This window comes from Arvicola amphibius, chromosome 12, assembly GCF_903992535.2.
Source record: "Arvicola amphibius chromosome 12, mArvAmp1.2, whole genome shotgun sequence".
NCBI classification, from domain to species: Eukaryota; Metazoa; Chordata; class Mammalia; order Rodentia; family Cricetidae; genus Arvicola; species Arvicola amphibius.
This window is the reverse complement of record NC_052058.2, coordinates 125971927-125994292: the sequence shown is the minus strand read 5'-3', so window position 1 is coordinate 125994292 and position 22366 is coordinate 125971927. Positions and strand designations below refer to the sequence as shown.

The 22366-nt window shown below is 40.4% G+C and overlaps 1 protein-coding gene across 2 annotated transcripts in view; it reads left to right on the top strand.

Moving 5' to 3' along the window:
- Positions 1 to 22163, top strand: part of Slc17a6 (solute carrier family 17 member 6) — a 39762-nt gene extending 17599 nt beyond the window's left edge. For both annotated transcript variants that reach the window (XM_038313854.1, XM_038313853.1), the window contains 9 exons: positions 4136 to 4250; positions 5281 to 5368; positions 6451 to 6537; positions 9852 to 9994; positions 14414 to 14563; positions 18943 to 19075; positions 20366 to 20476; positions 20843 to 20970; positions 21828 to 22163. In XM_038313854.1, coding sequence (XP_038169782.1) covers positions 4136 to 4250; positions 5281 to 5368; positions 6451 to 6537; positions 9852 to 9994; positions 14414 to 14563; positions 18943 to 19075; positions 20366 to 20476; positions 20843 to 20970; positions 21828 to 22163 — 1291 coding nt within the window. The remainder of the gene's footprint in view (positions 1 to 4135; positions 4251 to 5280; positions 5369 to 6450; positions 6538 to 9851; positions 9995 to 14413; positions 14564 to 18942; positions 19076 to 20365; positions 20477 to 20842; positions 20971 to 21827) is intronic.
- Positions 22164 to 22366: the final 203 nt, after the last annotated feature.

Genomic DNA, 22366 nt, shown 5'->3' with positions numbered 1-22366 from the left:
GTGGCTTACTGGGGAAAATTCTCAGCATCTGTCTCCAGCGGATCCATGGCATCTCTCCAACTCCACCCTTCTTTCTCCCAGCATTCAGTTCTGTCTTCCCCCTGCCTACCTATGTTCTGCCCTATCAACAGGCCCAAAGCAGTTTCTTTATTAACCAATGAAAGCAACACAAAGACAGAAGGACCTCCTACAACTCCCTAGAGTGTAGTCAATCTAGCAAGGGCTACATCTTTAAAGAAAACTGACTCTCCTTCTCCAGCAGCTACAAAGTGACAACAGTTGAGGGTGGGACTTCATGCCCAACCCTACCCCCATGCTAGAATGTTGTCTGTCTTGACCTTGCAAACAAAGGCCTTGTGCATGTTGTCACAGTTGCTATGTATAACTATTCTGGTGTTTTTTGGAAAAACCTGGTTTCCTTGCAGTCATCCACTTTAGTAAATCTTTTGAAAGTTTTGTTTCCACATAGTTGAAAGACCGTAGTAGTTGCTTGCTTCTTCATCTGCTTTATTTCTCTTAGTGTCTTCTATTTTCATCTAGTTTCCTGCAAGAGATGTGATTTTGCTTTTCTTTATGGCTGAGTAATATTCCATTGTGTTTATACCATATTTTCTTTCACGTTGCTTTTGTTAGTGGGCATGTGGACAAATTTTGAATCTTGGCTGTCTTAAGTAGTTATGATAGACACATAAAAGCATGTTTGCCGGTGTCACTTTTGAGCGTTGTCATCATTTCCTTTAGGTCTATGGCCAGGAGTGGCTTAGCATCCAATTCTTGTGATAGACAAGGAATCAGAAGCTGGAGAGATTATCAGCTTACCAGTCACACAGTTATTAAGTGGGAAAGACAGCATATTACAAACATTTATTTGTTATGTATATGCCAGCCTTAATCCTCTAACCCCACTGCCAGTGGGTTTGGTTATTTGCTCCTGTGATATGAAAACCTGACATTTTTGTCCTTCTGGGTCATAGATGTCCAACCCTTTAATTTTAGTGAGCTGTGCACTCATTTCACCGTAGAGGCTTAATAGTCTCATCTGGTTAGATCATCCCAAACTCTGTCACTTTGATTATGTGACAGCCTTGACTACACCACCAGCCTCCTGTCCTATCCATGTTTCTCAATCCTCTTCAGTCATCATCTGATCTGTTTTTTCTTGGGTCCCTAATACACTGTACCACATGTTCGGCCGTCTTCAACAATGCCCTGTTTTCTGGTCTAGCCATGTGTCCTATAGTGGTATTTTAGTCAAAGATAGACTATCTACTATTTGATTATGTTGCCTAGTGCTGAAGCCATTTTTTTATTTGTGTAGGTGTGTCTGTTTGTAGGATGATAATGGCAAATCATGCAGTTCTCAGACAGCGTCTGCTAAGGCATTGCACATACACGATACATAGTAAATTATGTAGGATTGTTCATAATACAACCACTTCTAGTTCTAAGCACTTGTGGTTCATTCCTTCCTATTGCCATTTCTGCCTTTGTTGTATCCATGTCCACGACATGGACAGAAGGCTTTCCTTTGAAAGCTTAGCTTCTGGTCACTCTCAGTAGAGTATGCTTTCCCTTGTATTTCTGTTAGACTTTGGCAATTACTGCTTCCAGGTTCCTTGTTTTTCTTTTTCTTTCTCCTGGTGCAGTCTGAGCTTTCCTCAGGCTTCCTGACTGTCAGTAATAACCTTATCAAAATAGCCAGGGCCTAGGTTTACATCGCAGACCCTTTCTGTTTTCTTTGCCGAGGCATTTTCCTTATTTGAGAAATGAGGGGAAGAAAAGAAAGTCTAACTCAGGCAGAAGATTAGCTGAAATCAGAGTTGGAGGCAGTATAGCAAGGAAGAATCTTCCTTCCCTATCTGAGTACAATACACGTCTCTATATCCCGCCAAGCAAGGGTTTGAAGCAGTGTACACAGGTGCACTGGGAGTGGAAAAGCTTCATCAGTCCTGGCAGAGTGACAAGAGGAAGCACAAAGGCTTTCCACACTAGGTAAGACTCCTGATGCTTCAAAATGCAATTACTTTGATACTCAGTTGCATAGCAATTGTCTAAAATTAAATAAGATCCTAATCTCATTTGCCTTCAAAAAGTTTGATGCACTTTACTCCTAATAAGTTAGAATAAAGTTAGTGTCATTCCAGAAACAATGATAATGTTTAGAATGACGGTTGGGGGGAATTCCTAACTTAATTCAGAGATTGTTGTGTGGTTATAGAAGTAGAAACACTCTAGGATATAGACAGACTCTGTAGTAAAGGACACCTACAAGGACTGTGTCTTTAGGCATGATATGGGTGAATTAATACCTGTGTCGATGTGACCTTTAGTGGTTGTGGAGTTACAGCCTGTGAGGTCTTAGCATGATTTAAATTTAGCTCTGATTGTGGTTGGCATTCAACAAATAGTTTATAACTGATTCCACTTTGGGACTGATCTTGTCCCCTATGTGATATCTGATAGTTGCTGAAGACATTTTTCTGTTGGGATTGGGAGGGAGAATGCCATTGGTATCTACTGGGTAAAGTTCAAGGATGGAATTAAACATCACTTCATGCATAAACCAACATGCTACAACTGAGGATTATCCCTTCAGAATGTCAGTAGTCCTGAACTTGAGATTCCAAACTAATGAGAGGTCTAAGACTTCACCACTTTCCAACTAATGTATTGACAGTACCATTTTAAAACTCTTCCCAGCAGAGAGAAGGTCATGGCAGGAAGTTATGCTCGTAGAAAGCAAATTTAATCCAGATTATCCCAAAATAGCTACAAGAAGACAAATGTGCTGAACAAACTAGATAAAACTGTTTACTGCAACCCACCCCAAAGTTTAGCATACTGTATCATCTTTGACTCCAAATGGAACATGCCATGACTGAGCCAAGAGGGGGCAGAGTGTTTGCATGAGGTGGGTTAACCTATCTCCAGTGAGGAGGAAAGGAAGGCAGATGTGGTTACAGATTTTTAAGAAAATTATCAAGCATAGGTTCAAACTTGTCCCTCTGAATGGAGGTGACAGTGGCAAGGCTGGGGCAGACTGAGGGGCCACTGGCAGTGGCACCAGGATTTATCCCTATGGCTTGTACTGGCTTTTGAGGAACCTGTTCTCTTTAAATGGATACCTTGCTCAGCCTAGATATAGTAGGGAGGGCCTTGGACCTTCCACAAAGCAATGTGCCTAATTGTCTTTGAGGAGCGGATGGGGGTGTGATGGGGGGGGGGGTAAGTGAAAGGAATGGGAAGAGGGGAGGGAGTGGAAACTTGGATTGGTATGTATAATGAAAAAAGATAGTTTGTTTTCTTTTAAAAAAGGAAATTAGAAAAGAAAAAAGTAAAATTATCTGCCTTGATCTTTGACTTTAACTGAATACATCTCTGAATATTGAATACATCTCTGGAAAAATTGTAGCATCAATAAGGAAACCAAGCCAGACTGAACCAAAAGATTCAAGTGTGACTTGGTGACACTGGGTTAGAGCCTTGGGAAGAGTGTGCTTCTCAAACTTCTCTTCAAGGGGTCAGTTCTGGCATTCTCACTGATATATTTTACCTCTTAGTGAGAAAAGTACAGAATCTTTATAAGTGATTAAGTTAAATGAGAATTTTAGTTGCAAAAAGAAAAAAACTTTAACAATTTTATTTCTAATCTTTTCTTTTTTAAATAGATTTTTATTTAGCTCTATATTTTTTGCTGCTCCCTTTTCTTTAGTTATTGTGGGTATATGATTCTGTGGGTGTACTTCAGACAAAATCTGTTCCTTTCTGTATCCCACAATGAAGAAAAAGAAGAAGAAAAGAAATAAAATTGACATTGGTACATTAAGTTCGATAAGCACCACCTGCTGTGACATCCAACCTTGTGATGTCTGGAGCATTAAACTAGGATTGCTTTTGGCCCATTCTTGTGTGGTTTGTGGGGTTTTTATGCACATCACATAATGTGTAACTTTAAGGTAATTCAAGGATCCATCTATGACAGCTAAGCAATCTACGTAAGAATTATTTTCTTCTTTTCGGAGAACATCTACTTTAAAACTGGTTGTAGTTTTTCTTAACCACTTAAGTTGACCCAAGGAGTCTTGAGCTGTCCAAGTCTCGCTGAGTCCCATGTCTTCCCATCTCTGTCTTCCAGGGTCTTTGGGGCTGCAATACTGCTCACCTCGACCCTCAATATGTTGATCCCGTCAGCAGCCAGAGTGCATTATGGATGTGTCATCTTTGTTAGGATACTGCAAGGGCTTGTGGAGGTAGGAGCTACAGGGTGGCATCACTTCGCTTTTGTCTCCATGGATAAAGAGATACTCACTGAAGTGCACAATGTGAAAATAATAAGTGAAGCATGGGAATGTAAGGGGATCCATCTATTTGGGGTTCGTGTCCAAGACTCCATGCATGCATGCTAAAACAGTCAAGTGCTCCTCTACCAATAAACTATATCCCAAGGACTTGAAAGCAGTTTTTGAAAAATAAATTTTTAAATTATGTTTTGATTATGTGTAGGTGTGCATGTCTGCATGTAAGTACCAGAGGAGGCCAGAGGCATTGGATCCTCTGGAGCTGGAGTCAGAGACTTGTGGATAGAGGCTTGGGTTCAACTTAACTGCCAAGTCATCCCTCCAGTCTCCTTGAGAATTTTATCCTGTGTCCATTTTCCTTTAATACACTGATGTGTTTGTTTAGCATATTCTTACTCATGTAACTATACCATCGGTTCTTGATGAAGTATCCTGAAGACTTTGAAAAAATGTCTTTAAAAAACCCAAGTTTGACCTATAAACTGCCCCTTCTCTACATGGAATGTGATAGAAGTAGATAATTATCAAACCATCAAGAGGACTATTCTTTCTTTCAAAATGGAAAAATAAAATATGATAGAATAAAAATTACAGAAAGGGCCAGTTATTGTTAATGTCAATTTCTAGATAGTTGAACTCTGATTTAGCGTCCTTGTATTTGGGGACCACTCAATGTAGTGCCTCACAAAAGGTGTCCAGATTTCACAGTGTTTAGAATTGCAGGCAAACCGATTGGGAGAGAGAGAGAGTCTTATCTTCCGCTTTAATAATAAGAAAATTAGGATGAGAGAAAAACCTGACAGAGGAGGGCATCTGAAGAGGTTGTGTGCAGTCATGGTCTGGCTAAAAATGTCTCTGATGGAATTTCATGGGTTCAGTAAGAGCCTGTTGGTACCATCTGATTAGAATTGGGCTCTGGGGAGGGGATGTAATTTCCAAGTGCCCCTGCCTCCTAAGTGGCCATATTTGTTTCCCACCACAGGGTGTCACCTATCCAGCCTGTCACGGGATATGGAGCAAGTGGGCCCCTCCTTTGGAAAGGAGTAGGTTGGCTACCACCTCCTTCTGTGGTGAGCATCGCATGCTTGCGGTGGGTTAACAGGGAATGGATAATGAGTCAAAGTTTGATAAAGTATCCGGGTTTTGACCACTATTTTAATTCTGTAACTCTCACTGGCATCTTTAAATCAGCTTTTCATTGTGCTTTGTATTATTTTAGAAGTTGGACCATTTTCAAATACATTAATTGGTAGTTTCATTCCTATTTGTTTACTTTTTACTGTTGAGATAGCTATGTAGAATTGACTGGCCTGAAACTCCCTGTGTAGACAGGGCTGGCTTTGAACTCACAGAGATGTGCCTGCCTCTGCCTCCTGGGTGCTGAGATGGAAGGCCTGGCCATTTTAAAAGATTTTTTTAGTATCAGATAGTTAGGCAAGAAAATTTTCATTTCTAAACCAAGAGACAATAAAAGCTAACTTTAAAATTCAGAGCTACTGTAAATAACCCACCCATAATAAACTATCAGCAATGTTATTACCTGAATTTGTACACATTAAGGTATGGACTTTAAAATATTATAGCTTTTGTCTCTTTCTAAGATACTATTTTTACAATCATTTTTGATAAGTTTTAAAATAAAAGTAGAAAACACTATGCAAAGATAAAACTGCATGGCTATGTACAGGATAATACATGCCTTTCTAAAAAGATTTATTAATTTTTCTGATGTCAGAATATTTGTCTGCATGTATGTAAGTGCACCTGGTGTCTAGTGCCCTCAGAGGCCAGAAAAAAATACCACATCTCCTGATACTGGAGTTATGGATGGTGGTCAGTCACTTTGTGGGTTCTGAAAACAGAACACAGGTCCTCTGCAAGAGCAATGAGTGCTTTTAGTCACCTCTCCATTCCATACCCAGCTACAGTTCTTTAAATTTGCTATGTCCTAGCTACCTAGGTGTGATCCGAGGTGTGGTCCTGTGGTTTTGTGTAAGGATGCATATGGTGAATACGTATTTGGTGGGCCAGAGTGCATGTGTGTGCGCGTGCATGGATGAAGCTGTTGTATGTGTTTGTGTGAGTCAATCCTTGCACACGCAAAGAGAAAACTTGTATTGCTCTTCCTTACTTTCCTTCTCTTCCCCTCTAGGTTCTTATGCTGGAGCAGTCATTGCGATGCCCTTAGCTGGCATCCTCGTGCAGTACACCGGATGGTCTTCGGTATTTTATGTGTATGGTATGTTACATGTGCTTACAATAGAGTTATGTGTCGGCTAAGATGAACGTGATGGCTTACAATGCACAATTTATTTTCTCATCTTAAATACTCTTTATGTTCTGAAGAGAGAAAAGAAAGCTTTTACCTATTACTTTCCCGCCATTGCTGTCTCTTGTGTTAAAGAGCAATCATGTTGTAAATCAAGAGTCTGATATGATATTAAGTGATGTGTTTCTGATTGTGAGGGGATAAAGAGGCTTCTGCTCAGAAACTGCTGGGGGTTAAGGTGTGGTGCATTTCATTTGTATTTTCATAAATAAAGCTTGCCTGAAGATCAGGGAGTAAAACAACCACACTGGTCAGCTTTACAGACCAGGCAGTGGTGACACACACCTTTAATCCCAATAGCCACACTAGTTGCCATAGAAACCGGGTGGTGCATGCCTTTAATCCCAGCCCTAAAGGGGAATATAAGACAGGAGGAGACAGCTCACACTCTCAGTCTCATTCTGAGATTGCTGGAGGCAGAATCGCCAATTTTGGACTGAGGTTGAGGTAAGAACCAATGGCTGCTTTGCTTTTCTTACCTGTGGGTTGAACCCCAACTTCTGTCTCTGAGTTTTTATTAACCGTGCTACTATTGTTTCTTGGCCACTTTCCTGATTCTGCCTCCTCCGGGTGAATGGGTATGTGTGGCAGGAAGATGGAGGTCCTGCTAATTCATCAATCAGTTTTGATACAGTGTCAATAATAACCATTCAAGAAATGAGAAATTAAAGTCCATTGGGTTCTCACACTTAAATTAACATGAAACCCTATGAAGATGTACTAGTAAGAAGCTGGACGCTTTCCAGATTGCCCTGGAGGTTCTGGTTTCAAGGTGTCTAATACCGTCTTTGGGTGTGGGCACAAGGATCAGAGACATTAAACACATGGTGCTGTAGAGCGGTGCCTGGCTGCCTCTGAGTTTGGCCACAGCCACTTGTTCTTATGTTGAAATAGTCTTAAATTGGCAAATGCATCTTCTTAGAGCATGTTGACAAACAGTGCTTTAGAATGAGGAGTCGGCCTTTGGGTGATGAAGATATGGGTAATAGATAGATTTTTGGATCTGTGAATGCTCTGTAGTGTAAACCATTTATGTGTTTGCCTCTCTCTCTTTGTGTGTGTGTGTGTGTGCACATGTATGTGTGTGTGTGTGTGTGTGTGTGTGTGTGTATCATATGTATGCCAAGGCGTGTGTATGAAGAACAGAAAACTATTTGGTGGAGTCAGTTTTCTCTTTCCACCACGTGGATTCTCGGACTGGAACTCAGCTGTGTTAGAAAAGTTGTCGTCATCTGCTGGGCCATCTCACTGGGCCCCAAGAGAGAACTTTTCCATTAGGTTTTCACAAGGGTCTCTGACTCAACACAGTTTGTACTTTGTGTGGCTACTTGCTACCCTGATTTGGCTTTGTTTATGACTTACTTGAAGATATTTTGGGACTCTAAAGTCATAGACACATCTCAAATGTTAGTTGTTTCTTGATGTTGAAAGGAAGTTTTCTAAAGAGAGAAAGAAAGGGCATGGGGTTGAGTGAGTGGGAAGGTGGGGAAGATATGGGAGGAGTCAGGTGAGTGGAAACTATGATCAGAAAATGGAAGGAAATATTATTTTCAACAAAAATATATTGCAAAAAAGAAGGCGAATTCAAGTGTGCCATTATGTCTCCTTAAATCTCATTTAATATTTACCATTGATTAGGAATCAAAGGATAAGCATTAGATATTTGAAAAATCATACAAAGCATGCTAGCTTGCTGTCTGTGACAGAAACTGGATCTTGAATAAAACATTCTGTTTTTGTTTTAAAAATTAATGTGGTAAAACTTGGACAGTAGAGTAAATGGAAGAAGTTAATAGCTACACAACCCCAAGTGGCTCAGGACACAGGACATGAATCTGGTTCTGGTTCATTGTAATGATGAAGAGAGTGACACCCATGATGTGTTTGATGAGTTTGTGAGCATGATGCGCAGTTCCTGGCATGCTAGACAGACACATCAGAGGAACTCAATGCATGAGCGTCAGGGTATGGAATTCTCAGTTAGTAGGTGCTCAGTGTATGACACCCACTGCCCTTTGAGGTGTAAACAGCATTTCCTTTTTTGTGTATGCCATAACTGGGCCTTGTAGTACACCCTGAAATCCCAGCACTTAGGACACTGGGGCAAGAGGATTCTGACTTAGAGGTCAGGCTACAGCAAAAAGCAGGATGACCCTGATTCACAAAATTAAAACCTTTTACATTTTGTAGTGGATGTCTGGAGTGGTCTGTTCTTCAAGGATTTATGCAATCAACGAATGACACAGTTAAGATTTTAGACTAGGAAAATCCTGCCATAGCAACTGCATTTATTAGAGATTCACACAACATCTGGCCTCAAATCACATTTGTTTCCATGTTCAGTAATTAAAGGGAAGAGAGCACACCAGAAGCTATGGACAGCATTAAGGAAGATGTCTTAGAGACTAAGCAGAGAAGCAAGAAGTATTAGTGAGCTCAGGAGCCTTCAGATTGGTACCCAAGGGACAAGGGGAAGAGGCTGAAAGAAAAATGTGTGGCCAGTAGTGGGGAAAGCAGGATAAATCACTTGGAATTCCTCCTCCTGTTAATGCTTACAGATTTATAATGTACAACAAGAATACACATTCATGGAGAGAGTGATAAATAAAGAAGAGAATTGGAAGGGAGAGAAAACAATTTATGACCTAGGAATGTAACCTACCAGTCCAAGAACTATATCTGAACTAGGATATCCAATGTATGGGCACATCATGTGAAGGGCTTCTCTATTAGTCGTGGAGGTCTATAATCATCTAATGTGGTCATTTAGGCTGGCAAACTCTTCTATATTTTACTTCAAAACTGTGAGTAAATAAGAAAAGGATTCATATCTCACTCTATGGGATCCTCCAAAACAAATAACTTGGTCTTGTTTGTTACTCTTCCACTGTCTGGCATTGTGTCTAGCCTGGGACAGCTCAGGAACGGAGTATGAGCTGTGTGACTAAGCTCCTAACTTATATCATGTCGTAGCTACTTGTGAGTGTTTTGATATCAGTACTACCTAACTAGAGACCAAGAAATGAACCGTGGTACAAGCCTCTGAGAAACCTGATGTCTAGAGACAGAGGACAGGAAGCAGTAGCTAAAGTCAGTGCCCACACCAAACCAAATGATTCTCACGGAGATTACTGTGTCTCTTCAGTAACTGTTAAATCTATTTCAGAGACTGTCTTTGGTCCCCTCCTTGTTAATCCTTTGTTTGTATGTTTGCTTGTTTGTAGGAAGCTTTGGCATGGTCTGGTACATGTTCTGGCTTCTGGTGTCTTATGAGAGTCCTGCAAAGCATCCTACCATTACGGACGAAGAACGTAGGTACATAGAAGAAAGCATTGGAGAGAGCGCGAATCTGTTAGGCGCAATGGAAGTAAGCATTTCATTATGGCGTCTATACCTATTTTTGCTGTTCATCTCACCTTTCTGGCTTAACTGCGCTACACTTCCTTTTTAAGTAAAAGCCTGGCACCAATCTCTCTCTCTCTCTCTCTCTCTCTCTCTCTCTCTCTCTCTCCTCCCATCCCTTCTCCCTAATCTTCTTCCAGAATGATTGCTATCTTCTATATTTTTTTTTCAAAAAAAAAAGCAGATGGGTTAGAAAGATGGTTCTCTACCTGTGGACTTTTAGCCCTCTGACAAACCTCTATCTCTAAAAAATATTCACATTACAGTTCGTAATGACAGCAAAATTACTATTATGATGTAGCAATGAAAATAGTTTTATGGTAGTGTGTCACCAAAACATAAGAACTGTAATAAGGGTCACAGCATTATGAAGGTTGAAAACCAGTGGGTTAGAGGAACAGCACAGTCTGAATTTCTGCTTCCTCTACCCCATTGCCTTTCTTTCCTTTTTTTTTTTTGTTGATTTTTATTGAGCTCTACATTTTTGTCTACTCCACTCCCTGCCTCTCCCCTCTCCCCTCCAACCCTTCTCCAAGGTCCCCATGCTCCCAATTTACTCAGGAGATCTTGTCTTTTTATACTTCCCATGCAGATCAGATTTATGTATGTCTCTCTTAGGTCCTCATTGTTGTCTAAGTTCTCTGGGATTGTGGTTTGTAGGCTGGTTTTCTTTGCTTTATGTTGTCTTTATTTTTACTAGCTTTCACGTGTTCCTGTCACCTCCAAAAAATTTAAAATAAGATCAAATGGAACTAGAGATTTTTTCTTTTCAAAATACATTTTTCACTTTTTTATTATTTTTTATTATGTTTTTTTCATTTTACATACCAATTCCAGTTCCCACTCCTGCTCCTCCTCTCATCTTTTCCACCTACCACCCACACCTTCCCCCATCCACTAGTCAGAGAGGTTAAGGCACATTGCTTTAGGCAAGGTCCAAGGCCCTCCCTACTATATCTAGTCTGAGCAAGATATACCTCCAAAGAAAATAGGTTCCAAAAAAGCCAGTACAAGCAGTAGGGATAAATCCTGCAGTCACTGCTAGTGGCCCCTCAGTCTGCCCCAGTCATACAACTGTCACATACATGCAGAGGGACTAGTTTGGACCTATGTTTTTTACTTCCCTATCCACCTGGAGTTGGTGAGCTCCCATTAGCTCAGGTAAACTGTTTCAGTGGGTGAACCCATTGTGGTCTTGACCTCTTTGTTCATGTTCTCACTCCTCCCACTCTTCAACTGGACTTTGGGAGCTCAGTCCAGTGCTCCGATGCGGGTCTCTGCCTCTGTTTCCATCTGTTGTTGGACAAAGGTTCTATGGTGATATTTAAGATACTCATCAGTCTGACTACAGGGCAAATCCAGTTCGGGCCCCTGCTCCTCTTAGCTGGGGTCATCCTTGTTGATTCCTGGGAATTTCTCTAGTGCCAGGTTTCTTGCTAGTCACATAATGGCTCCCTCAATAAAAATATCTTTCCTTACTCTCATCTCTGTCCTTTCCCCATCTCAACTATCCAGTTCCTTCAAGTTCTCCTCACCCCTTCCCTTCTTCCCTCATCTTTCCCTTCTGTCTTCCCTACTCCCCCAACCCTCATGCTCCCAATTTTGTCAGGAGATCTTATCTAGTTCCCCTTTCAAGGTGGATTATGTATGCTTTTCTTAGGGTTCACCTTGTTACTTTGCTTCTCTAGGATCGTGAACTATAGGCTCAATATCCTTTGCTTTATAGCTACTATCCACTTATGAGTGAATACTTACCATATTCATCTTTCTGGGTCTGGGTTACCTCACTCAGGATTTTTTTCTAGTGGAGTTAGAACTCGTATTTCAAGTTTTTTTAAATGTTATTGAACCAAAGTCTTCATATGAGAGCAGGTTTCACGGTCACAGTTGTTCTGTTTGAATATTGCTAACACAACCAACAATGGCTCTCTGACATCAGCAGCTGTATTGCCCCAGAAATCTGACCAGAGAGTTCCCACAGAGAGCGCTCAAAATGCCCCAGAGAGATAACTAAAAAGGGAAGAGAGAATACCAATACCGAGAGCACCAGGGATAGCAGCTCAGGGTGCTTCTTAAAGGAGCCCAGAACAATGTATGCTCAGGTGGACAGAAAAATGCTATGTATTTTTGACCAGCAGCAAGGGGATCAGCAGCCAGGGAGTGTAGGAAAGTTTAAAAAACGTGTCTCAGGGATGTGGCCCATTTCTTTCAGAGTTTGAAAGCAATAGACTGGCCCAAGAATGTTCACAGCCTGCGTATGAATTATAGCCTGATGAAAAGGCATGCAGTATGGGCCACACATGAGGGCTATGTTCCTCAGGACCCAGAAGGCTTCAGACAGGTCCAACCACAGTTGACATCTTGTCCTGTTTGTTTGTTTGTTTGTTTGTTTGTTTTTCTCTGGACAGTTTCAAACTTTTGTCCCACGAATGTGCCATATTTATTCCATAGAGATCTATCAGATTTAACACAACCAGCAATGACTCACTGACACTGCCCAGCTCAGGGTCTCATTTAGATTACCACTTAACCCCTGTAAGAATCACCCTGCCTGTGGAGTCTTTTATAGTCACTCACTCTGGGCGTGGATCCAATGAAAGATCACAGGTTACAGTCAACTGTCTGCATTAAATCTTTTTAAAAATGTTGTTCTCTAAGGAATAATTTTAAAGGTGATATAAATACAGAACAACATGAGCATCATATTTGGGCAAGTTGCTGTCATAACCACATTCACAAAGCAGCTGAATAAACAGCACATTGTCAGAATGCCGTACATCTGCCTATATTTCCTGGTGTATTTTAGGCAAAAAGTAAGAGTTGGGGGCTGGAGAGATGACTCAGTGGTTAAGAAAGAACAGTGGCTGTTTGTTCTTCCAGAGGACTAGAATTCAATTCCCAGCACCCACAGGGCAGCTCACAGTCATCTGTAATTCCAGTTCCAAGGAATCTGATGCCCTTCTCTGGTTTCTGTGGGCACTGGGCACACATATGATCCATAGACAGACATTGAGGCAAAATATGTATATATACAAGATAAAATAAATACATCTTTACAAGATTAATACTTTTCTCTTCATGTTGGGGAAATGCCTGACCGTTTGAGGAATACAGTTTCAGGGAAGATAATTCTGTTATGAGCAAAGACATACTCCGCCAGTAGGAATAAACATTGCAGATCTTATCCATTCCGCACACAGAGGAATCCTAATGCACATATTCCTTTCTTTGGCCATTTTTATTTATCTGTAAAGTATTTTCATCATTTGTGACATACAGGATTAAAACAAAAATACCTATCCCTTGGCGCTTACCTATCATGCTCTCACAAAGCAAGCATTACCAAAAGCTGCAGTGTTTACTCTGTGTTATTAGTACAGGTCTCTCTCTCTGTCTCTCTCTCTCTCTCTGTCTCTCTCTCTGTGTCTCTCTCTCTCTCTGTCTCTCTCTCTCTCTGATCACCGTAACATGAGTTCTTGCTATTTTATGTTTTAAGTGATTTTTGAATATCTGAGCACAGGCAGTTTAATACTAACAATTATGGGGTTCGGCACTCAGAAGTAATTACTAAATTTGCTGAGAAAATTCGCTTCCTGTGTTGATCATATTATCATGACAAGGACACGATTAACAGTGAATGAGGTTATTTTGGTAGATCATTTCTGTGGCAGCTATAGCTTTGGTCTTCAAGAGAAAGTTTTTGTGGTTATGATAAAGAGTTTGAAGCCTAAAATATTAAGTGTATGAGGTTTAGTTTTTAAAGGTATTATAACCACAACAAATCATCTCTGGGTATTTTGTTTTTATTTTGAAGAGACTCAAATGTCATAATTAGCTGCCATGACGTCCTGGGCTGTACCTGGCGAACTTCAACACCAAGGAACTATTTCTGGAACTATACCCCAGTGTCATAAAATGTATCGTTTCCCACTAACTGTCAAGGGCATTTACAGATAGATGATGGTTGAAGCGACAGAGAGGGTGGGCAATAACATGTTCCTTTATTTTCTTTCTTGTCCAAGTACATTCAACTTTCAAGATTTTAGATTTTGTGAAGCCACTGATTTGGCAATATTTTGCTGAGGAAAAAACTGCTTTAAAAATCTTATTTAACCAACTAGAACCCACAGTTTTTGAAATATATATATATATATATATATATATATATATATATATATGAATTTTGCATAGTTTAAAAACCAGACTGCTCAACCCAAGGAACAGACTGGAGTTGTGTTTTCTCTTTTAATGATTATTCACACGCCTAAGTCAACTGGAAAGCTGCCATTGGCATCTCATCCCATACTCATGTCCCAGCCCATGCTTCTGAAAACAGAAAGTCCAAAAATGCTAAGCCAGAGTAACACTCTCTTTGGGCTTTCAGAAATTCAAGACCCCGTGGAGGAAGTTTTTCACGTCCATGCCCGTCTATGCGATAATCGTTGCAAACTTCTGTAGGAGTTGGACCTTTTACTTACTGCTCATCAGTCAACCAGCTTATTTTGAAGAAGTCTTTGGATTTGAAATCAGCAAAGTATGTACAAGTTCACTTTATTAACATACTGGATAATATCTGTATTTAAGTGAATATTCCTTTCTTTAGCCAAAATTTTGTCTTCAAATCTTCATGATTTACTTCCTGGAAAGTGTGTGTGTGTGTGTGTGTGTGTGTGTGTGTGTGTGTGTGTGTGTGTCCCTTACTCTATTCTGTTCCCTGCTAGAAATATCTCTTTATTTCTGGGGTTCCAGGCAAAAGGAGTCTCATCTCTGCCTTCCTGTAGATTACATCTCAGTGATTCTGAGCAACAATGCAGCCTTTTTCCTATACATAAATAATACAACTTTCAGTCCAAGGCAAGCAAACTGCTACAAAAAAAAAAAAAAAAGACAACCCATTCTAATGGAACTGTGCTTCGGTTGCTATCAACCTCTTCTTCTGTGTTCTCAGAGACCTGTCCAGTTGAAAGGAACACTTAGCAAACCAAAAAGCTGAAAACGTCCTTATGCTTTGTTCATCCGGTTTAGTCTAGCAAGCATTTGTTGAGTCTCTTATAGGCTACGTTGTTCATTCAGAAATGCAGCACTGCCTTTTCTCCCCCGAATATTCGCAGTTTTGTAAGTATAGACAAAAAAAATCTTGTGTTACCAGTTCACACACACAGGGTATGTAAAACATTTGTTTATAGGTACAGAAATAAAATTATTTCCAGATTTTTTTATAAGGGAGAACTCAACTTTAAATACTCCTTTTGTGTAGGGATAGGAAATTCTATAAGTTTCTTTCCTACTCATGAATCACCTCATCTGGTAGACCAGGCCAATAGCTATCATCATTCCTGTTTGACTTGGCAAAAGAGAGCTGAGGGTAATTATTAAAATCGCCTAAAGCTATACTAACTAGTTACACACTTACTGCATTGATACTCATTTCTGTTTCAAGCCCCTGTACAGTGTCATACATCAGGGGACCTGTACATGCAGCCACACACTTAGCAGGTCAGTGTTGAGAACCAGCTCTGAGGTCTGTGTGCAGCTCTCTGCTGAGTTCTGAATCCATTTATCTTTGCTGGCAATGATAGTGCCGTTTCCCCTTGTGTTGTTACATAAGTCCAGCTGGGCTCGGGCTGTTCATATTGTGTCTCTACTTGAAAGGCTATCTGAGAGCTGGGCTAGAGAAAGCCTAACCCGGGCACTGGCTGGCCTAAGAGCTCTTCTGAAGCGGCCGTTTCTAAGGAAACAGCTCCCTTCTCCCCGAGAAGAATGGCTGCTATAGACCAGCCTCTTCTCCCTGGAGCTGATCAAACATCGCAGGGCAGCCTCGGGACCTCGGAGAGTGTCACACCTCCCAACAAAGACTGCTGGAGGTGTGAGTCCATTTTCACAATCTAGGGCAAATGTGACACTCGGAGACTATTAATAAAGCCAGGGCTCGTGGGGGTGGGGAGAGATGCCAACTGAGGGTAATGACATGATCTTCCTGTCTCCAATTAGCTGAAAACACCTGAATCAAATCAGGGGTAGTGTGCACAAACTAAATGAACTTACATATCGATAGATTAATTAGCTTGTTATTTTTAAGCTAAAGCTGCAACTACATTCTCCATGCTGTGTGGACTGAGGATTTTTTTATTAAGCTGATAAAAATAATGTTTTAAATTCTCCAACTTACTTGAAAAAAAATTTTGAGATCATGGTAGACACAGGAAATCTAGGCGTGTCCAGGTGATGTGGCTTTGAACCAAAGCTTTACAATGAAGGGTTGGCCTACAACTTGGGGTTGAATTTTGAATAATTAGCATCCTTAATTTTCTTATCTATAAGTGAGAGCTTTAATACTATCTTTCAGAAGTGAAACAAATTTTATAAAAAATGATATGCTTGCATAGAAGGTGGCTTCCCCAAACCTCACTAAAGTGGGTATCCTATAGATATAACCACACAGGGAACACCTTAATCTTCATTCTAAAATGCTTCCTTAGTTAGGACAAAGTGAGTTCACATGCATTCTCTCTCACACACACGCAACACTGTATACAGTATTGCATAGTTATACATAGGACCTAATGTATGGATGCACTGTACATACATGTAAGTGAACTATATTAGTTAACTCTTTGTGTGTGTGTGTGTGTGTGTGTGTGTGTGTGTGTGTGTGTATTTCCCTATAGTATATACGTAAGTATTTACAGCTCCTCTGAGAATGGCAAATCAGAGCGCAGTCAATTCCAGGATTTTAATGAGCACCTTTAAACCTCAAAATACAGGGGTCAATCAAATGAGAGAAGACATTTGTTTCCTTTGATTTCCTCAGTTGGAGAGGCTGTGCTTCATGCTCTGCCTCGACAGCTTCAGAAAATGGTTCAGATACAGTTGGCACAGCAGAGGGAGGAGGAGTGTTCGAGGACCTAGTAAGAAGAATAGGTTGTAAGTGATAAATCATACTCCTAAAACCTTCGGACGATGAGCAAACTAAAGGCAACCCAAGAGGGGACAGATGAGTCGGGTATTGTGCGAAGAACAAATTATTCATAATAAGTCACCAGAGCTGAGTAGACCTAAACATGGATAAGTCTCAGGAAATTTTGCCTAGGAAACTAGAGGATCCCGTATTTCCAGGCAGTAAAGCAGAGACTAAAATTTACCTCTCAGAGGTCTCTACCTGTTATTTCCTTGCATCTGTGATCCTGACTCTGCTGAAAGAGTAATACATGAAGGTTTTTAATCTTTGCTCCTTGCTAGTGCAAAGTGGAAAAAATGTTGATCCGAATGGACAGTAGGTAGCTGTGTAAGGCTTTTTTCAGATGCAACACCTTTCATACAGACAGGAAGCGTCACTCTCAAGCAGGTACCCTGCATCTGTAAAATAAAAGCATGCCCTGGGTTTCTGAGAAAACCTTTACTTGTGTGCTTTGGGATGTGTTCTCTGCAGCAGCTTCCTGGTTTACATTGTATTTTGACATATATCTCTGGTGACTAAGAATGAAGGACCGCTGTAGTTTTCCAACAGGCTATTCTCAAAATCAGTGATATTTTCCACTCACTCAATTACCTTTTATTTTTATTTATGCCACGTTTGATGAACACCCACTTGCAAGCAAATAAGCAGTTTATACGGCAATGCCCTACTTAAATTTCCTCCCCCCACCAAGGTGGCCCAGTTGCTGAGCATAGTACAATAAGAACTCAGTCTTTAGAACTGGGTAGAACTATTTAAAAATTTCCCCTTTCAATATCAGCTTCCTCATTCAATAATAAAATTATAAAAATTCCCACCATAAGCAGAAGAGAGAACCCAACAGTTTAATCTGTCTTGGAGAACTTCTCTCTCCTAACTAGGCATGGCCATAGCCCTCATTTGTGAGCGTGAACAACATTCTGTGTGCCACTTCCAAACAAAGAACAGAATCTGCATTTTATATCTCTAATAATCTACATGGAAGATGTGCTTAAACACAAACAATACATTCCAGTCTTCCCTTGCCCAACCTTGTCCAAAGTGAGGACATCTATTCATGTGGTAATAGCCCATTTAAGTGTGTTATTTTCTTTTCATATACCTTCTCCCTCAATACCTAGGGAACTGCCTCTTGCTCACAGTTAATTGTTAAAAATGTGTATTGAGCCAGGCAGTGGTAGCGCATGACTTTCATCCCAGCACTTGGGAGGCAGAGGCAGGAGTTCAAGGCCAGCCTGGTGTACAAGAGCTAGTTCCAGGTCAGCTAGGACTGTTACACAAGGAAACCCTGTCTCAAAATACAAACAAAAAAAAATGTGTCTTGAAGGCATGCTAGATTTGGGGTTGTCCTAATTTCTATGAAATTAGCTTAAAGGATGCATACCACAGTATAACCATGTGACTGCATTTGACTGCAAATGAGTAAAACTGAAAAACTCACGTGAGGTTTGCATAAATGAAATCTATGCTATGAAATTTAGAAGAGGTGTCTCAAAATGTGAATGTGTAGTCTTTCACCTTTTGAATAAAGTGGAAAATTTGAATCCAGCCTTGCTGAGGGCCAAAGGCATCTCTTTCCTCCGGAGATCCCTTCCTCTCATCAACGGTGCATTTGTGCGAAGACACCTAAGGACACGAAATGATAAACAAGTGTGACTCACGGACAAGATTCAGACGTTTTGATTCATGAATTTAGAACACACTGAATCATAACATAGCAATAAAAGTTTTCCTTCCTTAAGAATACAGAGAAAGGATCAAAGTAAATTTACTTAGCTTTCACGATTTACTCTGTGGACATTACTGCTTACTCTAGGAGAGAGAGTTTGCATTTGGAAACAGTTTGTTGCCTTCCTTGAATCAAGGAGCAGATGAAGACAGATTCAGAATGCCAGGGTCACTCAATTGCCCACTCTCTTTATTCTCTCCTGCTTTTCTCTCCTTCTGGCTTTGGTCAGGTTGGCATGCTGTCTGCGGTCCCACACCTTGTTATGACAATCATTGTGCCTATTGGGGGGCAAATTGCAGATTTTCTGAGAAGCAAACAAATTCTTTCAACAACTACAGTGAGAAAGATCATGAATTGTGGTGGTAAGTACCTGTGGAGTGGCAAGCATATGTTCCTGTTTGAGGGCTCTGAGATCTACAGGCATGAATATGATTTTCTACATGTGGTTAGATATGCACCTTCATAGCTCATTTCAAATCATTTTCCCATGGTCAAGGTTTTCAACACTCATTATAAGACCCCACTTAACAAAGTCATTTGTATATATTGTCACTAAACTTCTAATAACTAAAACTTCAGGTTAATTTGGACTGAAGAAGCACACAATGAATGCCCCAATAATCTCTGGCATAAATTATTAGCCTTATGTCTTTCTGAGGTATATTGTCCATATTGGAATGAATGAGAAATACTAGTAGTCTTGGTTTCTTTGTAAAAATTATACTATAATTTTATAATATAAAAAGTTTTGCTATAATTTTGCACTATAATTTTAAAAGTTACAGCAATTTTGTTGGGTTTAGCCTGACTTAGGCTTGTACAGGTTTGATGCATACTGTCGCAATGGCTGTGAGTTCATATGTGAAGCTGCCCTGCTGTGTCAAGAAGACACTGTTTCCGTGTAGTCACCTGCTGCCTCTATTTCTTACACTCTTTCTGTGCCCTCTTCCACAATGATCCTTGAGCATTTGAAGGTGTGTGTGTGTATGTACGCATGCACATGCACGCAGTACCTACATTCTGTTTGGTGTCTAGATTTCTGTAGTCTCTTATTCTCTAAACCCTGGCCAATTGTGGGTCTCTGTGTTGATCATTACCCACTGTAAGCAGAAACTTCTCTGATGAGGGTTCAGAGATAAATTCATAAATGTGTTTAAAGGTAAGTCATTAATAGTATATTGATTTAGCAGAGGAATATTAGAAAGTTCTCACGTAGGACTTGTCTAACCTCAGGTTCTTGGCCTGGTGCCTGCCACATATGGATTGGTCTTGTGGAATAGGATTTAAGTCATATCAATGGTTGTTAAGCCAATTATATTTGTGCCACTGTTGCACTTGGAGGAGAGGCTCCCCTAGGTAAGGAGCCATTGGCAATTGGTAGTTCATGAGAGAAGGAGAACAAATTCTTTAAGAGTGTAGCCCCTAATAAGTTGTCCATAAACCAGTAGAAGGCCACATACCCCAGAGTATATGGACACCACAAATTTGACTTGATTGCTTTTTTGTTTCTTTTTTTTTAAACAAGGACACACAATTGGATGAGTAAGAAAGTGAGGGTGGTTCTAGAGGATTTGGGGAGGAGATGAATATGATCAAAATACATTGTAAACAATTCTCACAAAACTAATACTCTCCTGTGCTTGCCTCCAAAGGTTTTGGCATGGAAGCCACCCTGCTTCTGGTTGTTGGCTACTCTCACACTAGAGGAGTGGCCATCTCCTTCTTGGTGCTTGCAGTAGGATTTAGTGGATTTGCTATCTCTGGTAAGAGTTATCCTCTTTGTCTCTCTATATTACATCTTGATTTTGCTAGCAATTATCTATGTGTTGGACAACGGTTATAACATTTAGAAACATCACTTAGAATTATTATTGCTCACCTTTCCTTCGACTGACTGTTTTTTTTTCCTTGTACTTGATCAATTTGTTAAGAGAATGTTTGCAGTGAGCCATAATAAGTATTGGAAAAAGCACATCATTTCTTTCTCTTGATGCCCTTGAATGGAGTTATGAAAAGCACATGGTGTGCACCCAGTATCTTTTGGGAAGATGTGTTCTGGTGTTCTCTGCCAGGTACTTGCCTCTTCAAGGTGATGTCACCTTGAGCCAATGTTTCTGTGTTTGTTTCAGGATTCAATGTGAACCACTTGGACATTGCTCCAAGATATGCCAGTATCTTAATGGGAATTTCCAATGGCGTTGGCACACTGTCAGGGATGGTCTGCCCTATCATTGTCGGTGCCATGACCAAGAACAAGGTAGGAGAGCAATTCCACTGTAGAACATTCTCTCTTATGTTTGGGAAGGGGCTTTGTTGTTCTCAGGGTGTTCCATTCACTTCTAAGGAAGAAGCACAAATGAAGTACAGAGGGACAGATCTTTATAGTAACTTCTGGAAGGTCCAGCCTCCCTAATCATCAAGCAAGGTGTTTCTAAAGCCCTTCCAATAGCCCACAGATTATTTCTTTATTTAGAAATGTTAAGTAGACAAGCTACATACAAAAGAAATGCCTATTATTGATCTCCCCTTTGTGGCAAGAATGTCGTTCCCAAGCCCTTCAACCCTTTGCCCCTAGATTATAGAATAGACAAACAGCCTTTCCAAACTTTATTCATAAATCTCAATTCAGAATTGAGGACTTTATGAGGAATATTATTATTTAGCAGTTCTTAAACATACATATAGAGCTTCAAATTTGAGGTTTTATAGATGGAAATGAAGGAAATGAATGAGAAAGACAAAGCAATGGAGAGCTGGCTGGGATGGCACATATTTGTCACACTAGTGTCGAGGAGAAAGAACCAAGTTTAAGGTCAGCCTCAGTTACATAGCAGATGCCCCCAACCAGAAAAAGATAAAAAGCTAAAGAATGTTTAATAAATATAAAAGAGAATATTCTTGAACTCAGCAGACTAGAGATGTATTCAAGAGTTTATTTCCAAACGTTTATCCTAAAAATTTAAATAACAAAGCAAATTGTTTTATTGGAAAGTGTTTGCATGGCATGGGTAACCCCGAAGATAACATCGTGAGAAACATGGCGGCAGAGCATGCTCCCAGGGCAGCTTTCCCGTCGTGCAGTTCGCTCTCACATCCCTGCTTTTCTCACCACAGTCCCGCGAAGAGTGGCAGTATGTCTTTCTCATCGCTGCGCTCGTCCACTATGGCGGAGTCATATTTTATGCAATATTTGCCTCCGGAGAGAAGCAACCTTGGGCAGATCCTGAGGAAACAAGTGAAGAAAAATGTGGCTTCATTCATGAAGATGAACTGGATGAAGAAACGGGGGACATCACACAGAATTATATAAATTACGGTACCACCAAGTCTTATGGGGCCACCACACAGGAGAACGGAGGCTGGCCTAATGGCTGGGAGAAAAAGGAAGAATTTGTTCAGGAAGGAGCACAAGACGCATACACCTTTAAGGACCAAGATGATTATTCATAACGAAGCTATTCACCGGATACATTTTTAGTGTTGTGATTAAATTAATTGTGATTGCACAGAATAATTTTAAAAATGTGGTGTAAACATGTAAACACATCAACCAAGCAAGTCTTGCTGTTTAAAAAGTATGAATTCAAAACAGACCATGAGATTCCCATCAAGCGCAATCTGTGGAAGTTGTCGCGTTATGTCATTTCCATACG